Below are 16,014 nucleotides of genomic sequence, written 5' to 3'. Positions count from 1 at the left end.
GACCTTTGCCCGGGAACCGCCGCTGCCGGGGGCGTGTCTCCAACCCGCCTGTGAGCGCCCGGGGAGCCGTGCCCATGGATCGGAGCGAGCCGCCGCCGCCGCCGGAGGTGGCCGAGGGGGAGGATTTCGGTTACCGGCTCTTCCCGGAGCGGCGGAGCGAGGCCAAGCCGCCGCGCAGCTTCCTGGCCACCAGCCTCTTCACCTTCAACCACAAGTGCCGGGTGATGCTGAAGATCGCCCTGGACACAAGTAGGCACCGAGGGGGGCTCCCGAGCCCTGGGGGCGCGGCGGGGTCGGCTCTGAGCGCGGGGTTTGAGGGGCCGGCCAGGCCGGGGGCGCAGAGCTTCTCCCCCGGGGGCCGGGTGTCGTGTGAGAAGCGGCTGCCCGGTGCTGCCAGGAGCAGTTACTGATGTTAGAGCTGCTCGCTGACCTAATCTGCCAGGGGGCCGGGGGGAGCGAGCTGGGGCCAGTGGCAGTTACGGATCCGTAAGGCTGTTCTTATTTGCTGACTTGTCCGAATTTGCTAAAACTTGACCGTGGTGTGGGATGGAAGCAAAGTCTTCAGCTTCCAGAGGACCCTGCCTGGTGTCCATAAGTGTCAATCACTTCTTAATAGAGTGAGGTCATTTAAACATCATGTGTTTTGCGGCTTCATTTACTGTGCTAACACAACATAGCAAGTGCGCTACCTGAAACACAGATGTCCTTGCTAAAGCTATTAGCATGTACTTATACATATTTTCAATGAGTATTTGTTCTTAAAATATACATTAAATATCACAGTGACAAGCATCTGCACACTTACAAAGGTAAATGATGAAGTGCTAAGACAGGGATGGGCAAACTTTTTGGCCTGAGGGCCACATCTGGGTATGGAAATTGTATGGCGAGCCATGAATGCTCACAAAATTGGGTTTGGGTACAGGAGGGGGTGAGGACTCTGGCTGGGGGTGTGGACTCTGGGGAGGGGCCAGAAATGAGGAGTTTAGGGTACAGGACGGGAGTCTCCAGTTTGGGAGGTTGGGATGCGGGGGGGCGGGGAAACAGGGTGAGGGCTCCGGCTGGAGATGTGGGCTCTGGGGTTGGGCTGGGGATGAGGGATTTGAGGTGTAGGAGGATTGGCTCCAGGCTGACACCGAGAGGTTTGGAGGGCAGGAGGGGGATCAGGGTGGGGACTGGGACATGGGGAGGGGGCGGGGTTAGGGCTCTGGCTGGGGGTGCTGTGGGGTGGGGCCATAAATGAGGAGTTCAGGGTGCGGGAGGGGACTCCGGGCTGGGGCAGTGGAGTTAAGGGCTCCGGCTGGGGATGCAGGCTCTGGGGTGGGGCTGGGGATGAGGGGTTTGGGATGCAGAGGGGGCTCCGGGCTGGGATCGAGGAGTTGGAGGGCGGGAGGGGGATCAGGGCAAGAGCTCGGGACACGGGAGGGGCTCAAAGGTACAGGCTCCAGGCAATGCTTATCTCAACTAGCTCCCGGAAGCAGTGGCATATCCCCCCTCCAGCTCTTACCAGAGGTGTGGCCAGGCCTCGGGGTACCACATCAGGGGGTGGGGTATGGCGCTTACCTCCGGTGGCTCCCCATCCCTGCTGCTCCTGGCGGAGGCACGGCCCGGCAGCTCTGCAAGCAGGCATGTGCCAGGCTGTCTCTGTCTGAAGGCACCACCTCCTGCAGCTCCCATTGGCTGCAGTTCCTGGCCATGGGCCGGGAGCCACAGAGTCAGTACTCGGGGTTGGGGGACGGAGGCAGCATGCCTGGAGAACTGCCTGGCCGTGCCTCCGCCAGCAATAGCAGGGACAGGGAGCTGCCGGAGGGGAGCCCCCCCATCTGGAACCCTTTGCCCCAAACTCCCTCCCAGAGTGCACCCCGCAGTCCCTCCCACGCCCCAGCCCCCTGCTGGCCCCACACCAACTGCACTATAAATTGGACTTTCCGTGCAGATCAGAGATGCCGGTTTACAGAGCTTGCTGGTTGGTGAAGTGCTAGATAAAAGAGCTTTTACTGTATTGATTTTGGCAGTGCAGTGGGCAGAGATGGCGGGGGGGGGATATTTGGAGCTTTTGGCATCTGTGAAGATACTGTAGGAATTGGTTTAATTGTGAGTAATGGATGCTTTTGTTAAAGTGACCACCTCTAAAAAGCCCCTTCATTGTTCTTGGGCTTTTGTCTTGCTATGTAACTTTCCTTGTTCATTTTCCATATCTGCACTAATTCTGGTTAATTAATTAAGAAAACAACCTTCCAGAAGTGGCTGCTATATGTTCTTTTTACCCAGAAGGCCCTTTTCGGTAGATTGAGGGCATATACTAATTCTACACTTAGTCTCCATTATTATACACTGAGGCTGGGCGTACACTACATATGCTACACCATACTACAGTATCAGAAAGGGACTTTTCTCATTGTCATAGTAAATCCACCTCTCTGAGAGGCCACAGCTAGGTCGACCAAAGTTTTAGGTGGAGGTCTGGCCTGACACTACATTACGCTAAGTTCTGTACAGAATTCAGAAGTAGTGGCCTCTACAAAAGCATTTGCTGTTTCAACTATGTCTGTGTGCCCTGCAGTGAATTGAGCATTGTGTGGCTTTGAATGTCATTTTTAATTAATCTGAACTGGGACAATTGTAAATTGACTTCTCATCCAGTGCTTTTCCAAAGAAAGTCACACTGCTCTTAGTTTAAGATGCAGTGTCAATTCATCACCATATAATGATAATTGCATAAATCTCACTTCGTAATTATCTTTTATGTAATAAATAACTGAACTTTACTTGCTGTACAAAATTTTGTGTAGAGAAATTGATTGCAGCACTGTTTTTCTAGGTCCGTATGCTCAACTTCTTCTTGATGCTATGAAGCAGTCTGGCTGGTAGGTCAACCTCTGACTTGTGTGTTCTATATTGACTTCTGGTATGATGGGATAGCCTAATTTTGGCAATTAATTAGTCTTTGACTATTAGCAGTAAATATTCCCAATGGCCTGTGATGGGATGTTAGATGGAGTGGGATCTGAGTTACTACAGAGAATTCTTTCCTGGATGTCTGGCTGGTGAGTCTTGCCCACATGCTCAGGGTTTAGCTGATTGCCATATTTGGGGTTGGGAAGGAAATTTCCTCCAGGGCAGATTGGTAGAAGCCCTGGGGGGTTTTCGCCTTACTCTGCAGCGTGGGACACGGGTCACTTGCTGGAGGATTCTCTGCTCCTTGAAGTCTTTAAACCATGATTTGAGGACTTCGATAGCTCAGACATAGGTTAGGGGTTTGTTACAGGAGTGGGTGGGTGAGATTCTGTGACCTGCGTTGTGCAGGAGGTCAGACTAGATGATCATAATGGTCCCTTCTGACCTTAAAGTCTATGAATCTATAGTGAATGGATTTTCCTTAGCAATCTTATTTAAAATTTGTCTCTAACATCATACTTCTTGACCTTTCAGCACTGTTCATAAAGATCGGCACTTTGCCTGTGAAGACTGTGATGGGTGTGTCAGTGGAGGTTTTGATGCTGCAACATCACAGGTGGGCGTTGATGTTGACTATTTTAATACCCTACCAAGTGAAAAAGATTGCAAGAACATGTATTTATAATCAAAATCAGATTTTTAAATGTTGGAAGTTTGATTTAAATACATAAAAGAAAGTTAACTTAAAATTTGGTAGATCCATACTTGTCCTTAGCTACTGACGCTTCTTTGTAAAGTGCTTTGAGCTGTGTTAATGAAAAGCACTATGTACGAGTTATTATTTGGAGATAACACCACTAATATTAGTACACAGCAGGTTGAAGTAATGGTTAATGGAGAAAAATAGTGGGATCCTCAAAGTTCTCAGTGATGCAGATGACCTGCCTGGGATCTTTGAGGGATTGTAGGATAACTATAAAATGAAAGAATTAGGGTTATCTTAAATTTGTTTAAGGAAATATATGTGTTGTAAAGAAAGGCCCATACTAGCAAGTAGAAGGAAGGCCTTGAAAATAATGAGTTACAGACCAGAAGAAATGAACTAAGGGAGGATGTCTGATTCAAAGAATAATAAAATAAAAGAGAGCTTCTGAAAAGAAGGCCTCTAATCGACGGGGTGACTGCAGATTAGTTTTAAATAAGAAAGAGAATCTGTCTTAAAATGAGCCAGCATGGCCCTAACAACCCCACGTACCAGTGTTACCTAAAAATTAGGGCCTATGTAAACCCAGATGCAAAGGAAAACCCATTTGGTCAGCAAGAAGGAGGGGAAGAGATTGTAAATCTTATCTGGATTAAGACTGGAAATAAGGGTGCACGATCTCAAGTTGTTTTTTAGCTGATGTCAGTAATTGGCAATGACATCTCTTGATTATTAAAGGGTATAAAATGTAAACTCTTAAAGGGTTCATTGCTAATACTTGCCTGACCATGTTGGAGCCAACCAATATGATGGAATACATCCAATATTCAAGGAGCTGACTGAGGCGATATCTGAGCCATTAGAAAAAAGATGGAAGAGATTCTAGAGGACTGGAAGGGGGCAAATACACAGTAGAACCTCAGAGTTACGAACACCTTGGGAATAGAGTTTGTTCGTAACTCTGAAATGTTTGTAACTCTGAACAAGATGTTATGGTTGTTCTTTCAAAAGTTTACAACTGAACATTGACTTAATACAACTTAGAAACTTTACTATGCAGAAGAAAAATGCCGCTTTTAACCATCTTAATTTAAATGAAACAAGCACAAAGTTTCTTTACCTTGCTAAATCTTTTTTTTAAACTTTCCTTTTTTTTTAGTAGTTTACGTTTACAGTACTGTACTGTATTTGCTTTCTATGTTTGTTTTTTGGTTTTTTGGTCTTTGCTGCTGCCTGATTGTGTACTTCCAGTTCCCAGTGAGGTGTGTGGGTGACTGGTCAGTTTGTAACTCTGAGATTCTACTGTAGTGCCAATCTATACAAAGGAAAATAAGGACAACATGGGGAATTACAGACCAGTCAGCTTAAGTTCGGTACTCGGAAAGATAATGGAGCAAATAATCAAGTAATCAATTTGCAAATACCTAAACGATAATAAGATGATGAGTAACAATCAGCATGGGTTTGTCAAGAACAAATTGTGTCAAACCAACCTAATAGCTTTCTTTGACAGGGTGAGTAGTGGGGAAGCGGTAGATGCGGTATACCTTGACTTTATAATGCTTTTGATACTGTCCCGCGTGACCTCATAAACAAACTAGGGAAATACAACCTAGATCGGGCGGGCAAACTTTGTGGCCCAAGGGCCACATTTGGGTATGGAAATTGTATGGCGGGCCATGAATGCTCACAAGATTGGAGTTGGGGTGCAGAAAGGGGTGAGGACTCTGGCTGGGGATGTGGACTCTGAGCTGGGGCCAGAAATGAGGAGTTCAGGGTACAGGACGGGGCAGCTCCTGGCTAGGGGGTTGGGTGGGGGGAAACGGGGGTGGTGGCTCTGGCTGGAGGTGCGGGCTCTGGGGTGGCGTTGAGGGATTTGAGGTGCAAGAGGGTGCTCCAGGCTGGGACCGAGGGGTTTGGAGGGCGGGAGGGGGATCAGGACTGGGGTTGGGACATGGGGGAGAGGGGTTAGGGCTCTGGGATGGGGCCATAAATAAGGAGTTCAGGGTGCGGGAGGGGGCTCCAGGCTGGGGCAGAGGGGGTGAGGGCTCCGGCTGGTGGTGTAGGCTCTGGGGTGGGGCAGAGGATGAGGGGTTTGGGGTGCAGGAGGGGGCTCTGGGCTGGGATCGAGGGGTTCTGAGGGCAGGAGGGGGATCAGAGCATGGGCTTGGGGTGCGGGAGGGGCTCAAGGGTGCAGGCTCTGGGCCATACTTATCTCAAGCATCTCCTGGAAGCAGCGGCATGTCCCCTCTCCAGCTCCTACGCGGAGGAACGGCAGGGTGGCTCTGCACACTGCCCTGTCCTCAGATGCCGTCCCTGCAGCTCCCGCTGGCTGCAGTTCCCGGCCAATGGGAACTACAGGGGCGGTTCTTGGTGCAGGGGAAGCGTGCGGAGCCCCCTGGCTGCCCCTAAATGTAGGAGCTGGAGGAGGGACACACATGCGCAGAACGCTGCGACACACATGCGCAGAACGGACCCCATCTCCGTCTGGAGTGCGAGTGTGGGGCAAGCCCCAAACCCCGCTCGCCAGCAGGAGCTTGAGGGCAAGATGAAAGTGGCTGGCAGGTTGGATGTGGCCCGCGGGCCATAGTTTGCCCACCCCGACCTAGGTGGAGCTATTATCAGGTGGGTGCATAACTGGTTGGAAAACCGTTCCAAGAGAGTAGTTAGCAATGGTTCGCAGTCAAGCTGGAGGGACATATCGAGTGCAGTCCCCCGGGGATTGTTTCTGGGTCTGCCTCTGTTCAATATCTTCATAAATGATTTAGATAATGACGTAGAGAGTACACTTATAAAGTTTAGGGTATTCCACTTAAGAAGGAACAGTCAGTTCAACACATACAAAATGGGAAATGACTGTCTAGGAAGGAGTACTGCAGAAAGGTGGATTAAATATGAGTCAACAGTGTAATACTGTTGCAGAAGAAGAAAACATCATTCTGGGATTTGTCAGCAAGAGTGTTGTAAGCAAGACATGAGAAGTAATTCTTCCACTCTATTCTGTGCTGATAAGGCCTCAACTGGAGTGTTGTGTCCAGTTATGATGTCACGTTTCAGGAAAGATGTGGACAAATTGGAGAATATCCAGAGGAGCACAACAAAAATGATTAAAGGTCTAGAAAATATGACCTATGAATGAAGAATGAAAAAATTGTGTTTGTTTAGTCTGGAGAAGAGCAGTCTGGGGGCGGTGGTTATGATAACAGTTTTCAAGTACATAAAAGGTTGTTCCTAACTGTCAGGATAGTTAAGCACTGGAACAAATTGCCTAGGAAGGTTATGCAATATCCATCATTGTAGGTTTTTAAGAACAGGTTAGATGAATATCTGTCAGGAATGATCTAGTTATTACTTAGTCCTGCTTTAAGTATAGGGGACTGGACTAAATCTACTGAGGTCTCTTCCAGTCATACACATGTATGATTTAAAGATTATGGGTCTAAGAACCCCTGGGTTTAGCCTATTTGTAAGTATCTTGATCAAATGCTTGTAAAATGTTGGTTTTTTTTTTTTTTTTTTTTTTTTTTTTTACTATGGGGATGTAGTAAAGGGCTTATTAGTTAGGCTTTTAGGTATGTTTAGAGCAATTTTATAAATACTATTTGGCCTTTGAATTTAATATAGGAATTATGGTTAAATTAGTATTGTAGTGATTGCGTAAATAATTCCAACAGGATCGGGAGTAAAGCCAGTAATACTGTTCAAAGCTAGTATACTCTTGCAAGGAAAATTCCTTTAACTTTCTGCTAAAGACTTCCTATATTTTTGTTCTACAGATTGTTCTATGCCAGAACAATATTCATCAACAATCCCATATGAACCGAGTAGTTACACATGAACTGATTCATGCTTTTGATCACTGTCGTGCACATGTTGACTGGTTCAGCAATGTCAAACATTTAGCCTGTTCAGAGGTAAGTCAATGTGCTTGTCACACACAAGTAGGCTTCTTACTTGAGTCTGAGTGTTACTCACTGGTGGCTATTAGAGGTTTTGGTGCTGAGCCAAACATTCTGTTCTATCCAAACATAATTCAATATAACTCCTTCTTCATCCTCCTCCCCCACCCACCTTTTGTTGGTTCAATCTAGAGACCAGATTTGTTCAAAGTACAAGTTGAAATACTATGTTTTGGAGTTTAACAAACATATGTAATACATCATACATATTTATCTGCTTCTGATATGTAATGAAGTGAACATTATCATGTTTCAATAGCTACGGAATAAAAACATGTAGATGATAGTACAGTATTTATAAAGTTGCTTTTTCTACAAATACTGATATTTTGCATAATCTTCATAGTAGTATATTTGAGTTCAAAAGTAAGGTTAATAACAGAAGTGACTCTTCCTGTAAAAATATTTACTTATTATTTCATTGACTGTAGCCTTAATAATCATAAACCTCTGTTCATGACACTCTAATCCTTTCCTGGAGAGTGGTTATTACCAGATTGAGTGGCACATAGCTGCTTGTGTAGCATGGAGAACTTGATGGATTATGAAACGAAACTAAGCTACTTACACAGGTTACTAATAGTTCATTTTGGAATATGAACCAGAATTATATGAATATATTTCCATGTAAATGTCATCTTTCTCATTTTGATAAAGTAGAAAATTTCCTCACTGTAACAAAAAAAATTATTCTATGCCAATAAAGATAATGTAAATATATAGAGTTAAATGGTGTCTGTCATTTTAGTTTAAAACATTTAGGAGTAGTTTTCAAGAACTGTAAAGAATGATATCTGGAGTTGATAGCAGAAACTTACAGGTTTCATTGTAAAACTGCAGTTTCAGTATTCTGTCCTAATGAGAGAGATAATATAATGAATTTGCTACCAAAAAGTCAGATTTTATACAGGGACATGAAATTGTATATCATGTTTGCATTTGTTTTACCTGGAGAAGATGCACTTTAAGTGGAAGTCAGCTGTGATATCTTTGTAATAATCTTCTTAGAAATGAATTTGGTTTAGTATCTAGTAGCCACATATACAATATCATTAAAGCCCCTCTGGAATTCAGAAATTTCATTATCTACCTACCTGCTTTTTGTCTCTAAAGGAGTAATAGGGTGCCATTGTGCTGAACGTTAAAAATTAGAACTTAAGATTTAACACAAGATTGGACTCAAACTTTTATGGGAATTGCTTGCTTGTACTTTTTGGCCCGTTTTTTGTGTCTAAACAACTTTTGCCCTTTCAATCTTTTAAATTCACCAGTACAAATACTAGCTTTCCTCTTATGAAACAATGATTTATTTTTTTTCTACACATGATTTTAATTTTTTTTTTAAAATAAACTACTGGAGCAGTGTTTCCCATCCCAGAAGGTAGGCTATACCAGGGAAGCCCCAGACTAGTCTGGAGGAGGGAGAGAAAGTGCAAGGAAAAGGAAGAGAAATGTGCATGACTCTGTCTGTATTTCTCTTAATGCAGCTGTATTCCTGCTACTGTGGAAAATGCAGCACGTGGTTCTTTGAAAGCCACTTGCCTGCCTTCCTTGCTCTTACAGTAGTCCCTAATGCAGATGGCAACAGGAGCATCTCACAGGGTTTTCAAGTTCAAGCAGTGGCTCAGAGATCTAATTTTTTCTTCTCTACTCCCTGATCACTCATTTCCTCTGCAAGAGCATGTATGACTTGGCCCCCTGGAGTCACCAATGGATATTCTCTCCAGAACAATATGTAGCCTTTATATAGGAGCAGGGAGGTACTATGAAAAGAAAAAGTACAGGAAAGAGCAAAATCAGGGGAAAAGATGGTGGTCAATGAACCATGTCCTGGCATAGCTGACACCAAGAAGGCAAAGAAGGGTTCAGTGTTCCCCAGTTAAGCACAAAGAGGGAGAATCCACCAGAAAAATACTGGAAACTACTTCATTATATTAAGACTTACTGTAATGCTCTGACTTTTTTCCATTTATTTTCTGTGGTCTTTTGTTTTCATGATAGATTCGAGCTGCTAATCTCAGTGGAGACTGCTCACTCATAAATGAAATGACCAGATTTAAATTTGGATTAAAACAGCACCATCAGGTAAAGAAGACTGTGCCTTGTAAATAATGCTGATTTATGTTAAGGAACAGTACAGTATGGCTTTGGACTTTATTATCGTAGTCCATCAAGCAATACACCAACTCCTAGCCACAATCTTACCACAGGAAAAACAGTAGATGATGGGAAATCATTGTAACTTTTGTATAATTTTATATTACCCGCCTACCCATCCATATCTGACTTTCGCCTCCCACTTCCCAAAACCTAAATTTTCCCCTCTAGCTCTCTCACCTTCAGTCCTTTTCCTTTCTGCCTCTCCTAGCTTCCCCTTCCTCAAGTCATCCCTACCTCTCTGTTTTTCTAAATTGCCTCCATACCACTGCCCCACACTCCCCAGCTCTCCCACCCACCTCCCTCCGCTCACCCCTGTATCTGAGGTGTTGGCTGTCATTCTTGTCAATTTCATGGTTCCATCTGGAACTGAAATTGACAAGAAAGCCAGGGTGAGTTGGGGCTCCTGCACCCACGAGTGGGGAGCTGAGAGCTGTGGGGAGGGGGGCGCACCGGGCTCCTGGTGGGGAGCCAAGAGTGCAGGGAGCTGATAGCCCAGGTGGGGAGCCGGTAGCTGATGGGGGGGCAGCCGGGCTCTTGGTGGGGAGCTGCGTGCGGAGCTGAGAGTCTGGGCTCTTGTGCCCCCCCCACCCCCCCCCACACACACTGCCCTTCTTAAGTAAATGGAAGCGCTCCTTGTGAGGATGCACACCGCTGACAGAAGGAAGATCGTGTGGACATTAACCACCACAGTAGTTACTGCTGTGGCTGTAAGTCAACCTAACATAGGTTGACTTAAGTTTTTAATACAGACATGCCCCCAGTGTCTCCTCACTCCATTGCCCTCTTCACAGTTTCTCCTTGTACCTGACTCCTCTCCTCCCTTATATCTGTCTCCTAAGGAGGAGGGAGAGAAGAAACTGCTGCTGGATGGAAACCTGATTTGGTAGTGACTCCTCTTTGTCCCCCTGCTTCTATTGCTCCCAGGCCCTTTCAGGGGAGGGGCATAGGTGGGCCGGGATGGAGCTGAGCTGGCTGCAGCCTCTCCTGCCTTGTCAGAAGGATAAAACGGCTTCTTCTGGCAGTAGGCTCCAGTGAGACTCCTACTCTGTGCAGGAGCTAAATGGCAGCTGGCGGGAAGAGGAGAGCTGGCTGAATGCTGCTGCACGAAGCAGCAGCCTGTCTGCTCTCTGTCCCTTTTGCTATCCTTGCTCCTTCCCTTTCTAGCCAGCCAAATGTTCAGGAGACAAATAAGTTGTTGATTCCCTCCATCCTACCTTGAAAGCTGCCAGAGACAGGTTGTCCCTATAATTAAGCCTGGATTCTGTTGTCCCACTCTTTGCCTAGTCATGTACACCTGTGCAAAGTTATAGCATTCTCATTTGGTATCATTTTACATTCACTGGCCATTGGTGTGGAATGCTACTGGGTCTCTACTCCAGTCCCTGGAATGCCCTGAGCCATGGAGTCCTGACCACCCAGTGATTGTGCAAGAGGCTTCTCTTGCTCAGAGGTTGGGAACATACCAGGGATTTGCTCCCTTCCCTCAGCTACCTTTGCATCTTCTCTGTCCATTTTCTACCAGCATTTGTTTTCCTCTATCATTCTAATTTGGGTAGGGAGCATCTGGCCCTGAAAACAGATTCCAGAGCTGTGCCATTGAAGATGGAAGGGCTCTAAATGAAGGATCAAACTGAAAGGAGAAGAACCTTCAAGATCAAGCTTTAACATATCTTTTAAGACACTTTCTAAAGGGTTACATTTTTTTAGAAGAAAAATTCCCGCAAAAAATAAGATTTTTGCATTGGTAGAACCAATGCATTTTTAAAAAAAGCTAAATTAGGAGCTTGTGGTTTTTCCAGCTCGAACTACTGCTTAATAAATTAATTACAATGGGTAGTCAGTAAGAACAGAATAAAAGTGACTAGGGTTGACCAGAAGTGTCTTCTGAATTGGATTTTTTCTGAAGCTTTAATTTTTGTTTCCTATGTATGGAAAGACTCAAAAGCCAGTTCAGAATATAAATTTAGTATAGAGTCAGACATGCAGCCCCTTAGTCAGGAAAGGCTCCCCGAGACTTCAGTGGGACTTTTACTTAAGTACAGATTACAGGACTGAACTTGAATAAATCTATTCCTGGCTGATCTAGAGCAGCAATTACTGACAGTGGCTTGGGGATCTTGTGTATCCTTTTCTTCTTTTTAGAGGAAAAGCCCAATAGGTAGCAGTTGCTACAGAAAGGTGGGATCAGGGAAAGTAACCACAGGAGGGGGGAGTGATGGCAGAGGAGTCAAGCCCTCTAGATCTTCTATTTGATGATAGTTGAAAAAGGCTAACTGACACATGGCTGTTCAACTTGGAGCAGATTTTCTCTTGTGTGAATGTCTAAGTTGTACACTTTTTTTTTACATAAAGCCAGAGTTTTAAACTGCATTTGAATTATTGCTACTCAAAGAAAAATAGCATTTCTTCTTATTACATGAAGATTTAGGTGCATAATGAAAATTAAATAGTTAATTTTAGATTAAAGAAAAATACATTTAAATGATCACAAGTTTGTTTTTGAGATCTGTCTATTTGGAATGGTGTCAGTTTTCTGTGATACATAATTAACTGTAATCTTAATGTTGACGCACATGCAATAGGAACTAACATTTAGATAGATCTGTACAAACTGGTTTGTAACTTGTGACCTCAAATCGTAGCTACAATTTTTTCCCCCCATTTCTTTCAGATCTGTGTACGAGACCGAGCCATTCGCTCCATTTTGGCTGTTAGAAAAGTAAGCAAAGAAACAGCAGAAAAAGCTGTGGATGGAGTTTTTGACTCCTGTTTTAATGATCATGAACCATTCGGAAGAGTCCCACACAGTAGATCAGATGCCAAGTATGCTTACAGAAATTTTCAGAACCGGGATCGATATTATGCAAATTTGTAAAGGTGACTGTTAATCATCAGCAGTGCTGTCACACTGAAAACTTAGGAAGGTGCTAGTGGAGAGAGGAAATTCTGACAAGTAAACTACAATTTTATATGGAAAGCTTACACAAAAGCCAAGTTCCACTGATGAGTTAGAAATAATCTGAGTAAATGAACGAGCTGTAAACCATGTATTTCCTCACCTGTTTTTCAGTTTTTCTTTTGACATATCAGATGTTTAATCCACACATTTCAATTAATGTGTAAATCTGCGCAGTCCAATTAAGAATTATTTTCAAAATGTCTTTTATCTTTACTGAATAAAGTGATTTAAGATGTTCAGATTTTTACAAATTATGTGTTGTGTAGATATGTCTGTATATGATATTGAAAATTGAGCATTCCTTTTTCAAAGTGGGTACCTAAAGTCAGGATCTTAAATCCACATATGGGCACTTAAGGCTAGGTCCACAAAGGGATTTAGGTGCTTAACTGCTGCTTCAGGTGCCTAAGTCCAATATTTAGATCCTCAAAACCTCTGTTTAGTTGCTGCCAAACCCTGTAGGTGACTACATTTCCTAGGCACCTAAATTTTTGCTGGTAGGCAGCAGTGTCTATCCCAAAATTTTGACACTCAACACCTAAGCCCTGGCAGGATTCACAAATTAGGCATTCCCCTGCCTAACTCGCTGATGCAGTGGTAGTGCTCAGAGGCCACCTTAGGGGATGCCTACCAGATTGGGCTCCATACAAAACAGTAGTGGTGGTGTGATTCCACCAAGTCAGGTGCTGCAACGCTGAGCCTAAGTCTCCTTTGTGAATCTTCCCTTTCGGGCTTGTCTACATGGTACGTTAGTGTAGAACCAGTAAGCGTGTAAATTCTAGTGTGCACCAGCATTTTGCACACAAACAGTCTGGACCCTGCTGCGTGCACTAAAAGTTACCTAGAGCACATTGACAGAGTCCTACTTGAAACATGACTACATCAACACGCAGCAGGGTCCACGTGCATCAGTTAGTGCACAACTCACTTGTGCATGCTAGAATTTACACCCTAGCTGGTGGGCAATAATGTGCCATGTAGACAAACCCTTAAACTCCTTTGAAGATCCAAGCCCTAAATAAATTACTAGATTTTCAAATGAGCACAGAAGCTCCCCTTGACTTCAGTGGGAACTTCTAGGCATTCAGTTTTTGCACATTTAACCACGTATTTAACTTAAGCTTAGGCACCCACTTCTAAAAAATCTTAGCCAGTCTGTTTTATGCTGTTAGTGGTTGTTTAAAAATAGTGACTTTTTCTTTTAAAGGTTTAAAGAGGGACAATGAGATACCCTTTCATCTAAGGTGACTACTTACAAATACACAGTTTTGGCCCTTCTCCCATGCAGGGTGCTCCATGCCATGACTTGTGGGGCTCTTCTCAGATAGACTCCTACATCTGCCCATGTTAAATTACTGAATCGTAACCTAAAGGTTGGTCGTACCCTTTTAAAACTTCTCATGGCATAAGTGTGTCAGTCAGGGGTGTGAAAACCCCCATGCCCCCTAGAGACATAGCAAAACCACCAATGTAGACACTGCAGTGCCAACAGAAGCTTGTTTCTGTTGGTAGAGCTAACATCACTGGGGGACAAGATGTTCCTGCACCAGCAGAAAAACTCCTCCTGTCACTGTGCTGCTTCTGCGCCAGGGGGTTCTGGTGGCACAGCTGCGCTGCCACAGGCTCTGCCTTGTCGACATAGCTAAGCCTTAAGTCACACACAGCCTTATGTAGAGGGGGTCAGAAAGATAAGGTCTAAAACAAATAGTAAGTAACCTGGTCACCTGTACTGCTTTTCTTAGCATTATTTGAATTTCAATTGCTTAACTAAAGAAAAACCAACTCAGGTTTTTTTTATAGAGTTTTATTAACTATCCTTAACAACATCAACTAATAGCACAGGATATGAGGTAAAAGTAGTAATGGACTATGATTTTGCTAACACTGGCTAGAAAATTGATTCATCCAGGTTTTCAGAATCAACACAACCACAATGAAAAACAACAATGATACTCAATCGCTGTCTTGGGAAGGTGACTTTGTTTAGAGTTTGATTCAGTCCCTCAGAATACAAACTCACTTTTGCCAATTGGTTATCAACTGGGAGGTGTTACCACAGAGGAACCACCACCCAAGTTAAAACAAGACAATTTGGTCAATTACTTGCACCCCACTCCCCTCCTCTCCCCAGGTTTCCTTCCCAACAGATCTATAGTAGTCAGCTCTTAACCTGCTTCCACATAAATTATATTACCCCCAGGATCTTATTAACACTCCTGACTAAAACTCCTACTTTCATATGTGATCTCCTTTTACATTTGTATACACTTAGAACTTGAAAGCCAGTGTGAAATCATTAACTGAAGTTAGGCGTGGCTAAATTCAATTTTTATTTTATTTTTATAATTTTGATGGATAACATGCTTGTTAAGCATTTTTTTTATTTTTATCAATTTAAATTTTCACAGCTGTGGGAAATTGGGTTAATTTTTTTTTCTGTTTTTTATTTAAATTTTCACAATTGCAGAAAATTGTGGGTGGGTCACACTTATTTGGTGACACTGAGATTTAAAAAATTAAAGCTTTGTAACGATTAAAACAAATGTCAACATCATATGTCAAAACATACAAAGTAGATAGTCTTAAATCAAACTCTAATAATTTCAAGCAGAATTTTCTTTCTTGACCTTTCTGTAAATTCAGTCATCAATGGAAATATTGTCAGTTTGTGCAAGTATGGTGAAATCAACACTTATTGACATTTACCAATACAAATCTAATCCTTTTCAAACCTAACTATAATAGACACATGCAGACTGCTTCACAATCTTAGGTAGCAACAGTAACTTGTTCAATTTCAAACTTGTTCAATTTTACAACAATTTTGGTTGGAACCTGCTACAAAACAAGGACGCATACTAAGGCTTTGTCTACATTACACAGCTTTTAGCGACATGGCTGTGTCGCCACTGCCGTGCCGCTAAAAGTTGTGCAGTGTAGCTGCTGTTTGCTCTCCTGCCAACAAAAAACTTCCACCCCCAACGAGCAGTGTTTGTGTTTTCCCTGCCGCCAATGTGCTGTTTACACTGGCACTTGTTGCGGCAAAACTTCTGTCGTTCAGGGTAACACCTCTGAAAGACAAAAGTTTTGTTGTTCAATTGCCAGAGTAGACAAAGCCTAACTCTGTGACAGTCTTTAAAGCACGTTCACAAGCATGGATCTGCCCTTAATTAAGTACCCAGTTTCAGGAAGTAGTCAATTGAGTAATTTGGGTTGTCACCAAGAGAAAGTGTGTGTTACTTATCAACAGACCTTTGCTCAGCTGTCAGTTTTCAGCTCAGTCACTGTTCACAGCAGGAGTTGGTGCTGCAAATACAGGCGGAGCAAAGGATGGA

General features: G+C 43.8%; 1 protein-coding gene across 1 annotated transcript; it reads left to right on the top strand.

Annotated features, from left to right (window-relative positions):
• ATP23 (ATP23 metallopeptidase and ATP synthase assembly factor homolog) lies at nt 1–12,872 on the top strand. Its single transcript, XM_074942155.1, has 6 exons — nt 1–249; nt 2,822–2,867; nt 3,433–3,514; nt 7,378–7,515; nt 9,562–9,645; nt 12,392–12,872. The coding sequence occupies exons 1-6, from the start codon at nt 75–77 to the stop codon at nt 12,593–12,595; spliced, it is 729 nt and encodes a 242-aa protein (XP_074798256.1). The 5' UTR covers nt 1–74; the 3' UTR covers nt 12,596–12,872.
• Nucleotides 12,873–16,014: the final 3,142 nt, after the last annotated feature.

The sequence above is a fragment of the Natator depressus genome, chromosome 1, assembly GCF_965152275.1.
Source record: "Natator depressus isolate rNatDep1 chromosome 1, rNatDep2.hap1, whole genome shotgun sequence".
Classification (NCBI taxonomy): domain Eukaryota; kingdom Metazoa; phylum Chordata; order Testudines; family Cheloniidae; genus Natator; species Natator depressus.
This window is presented reverse-complemented; position numbering and strand designations above follow the sequence as displayed.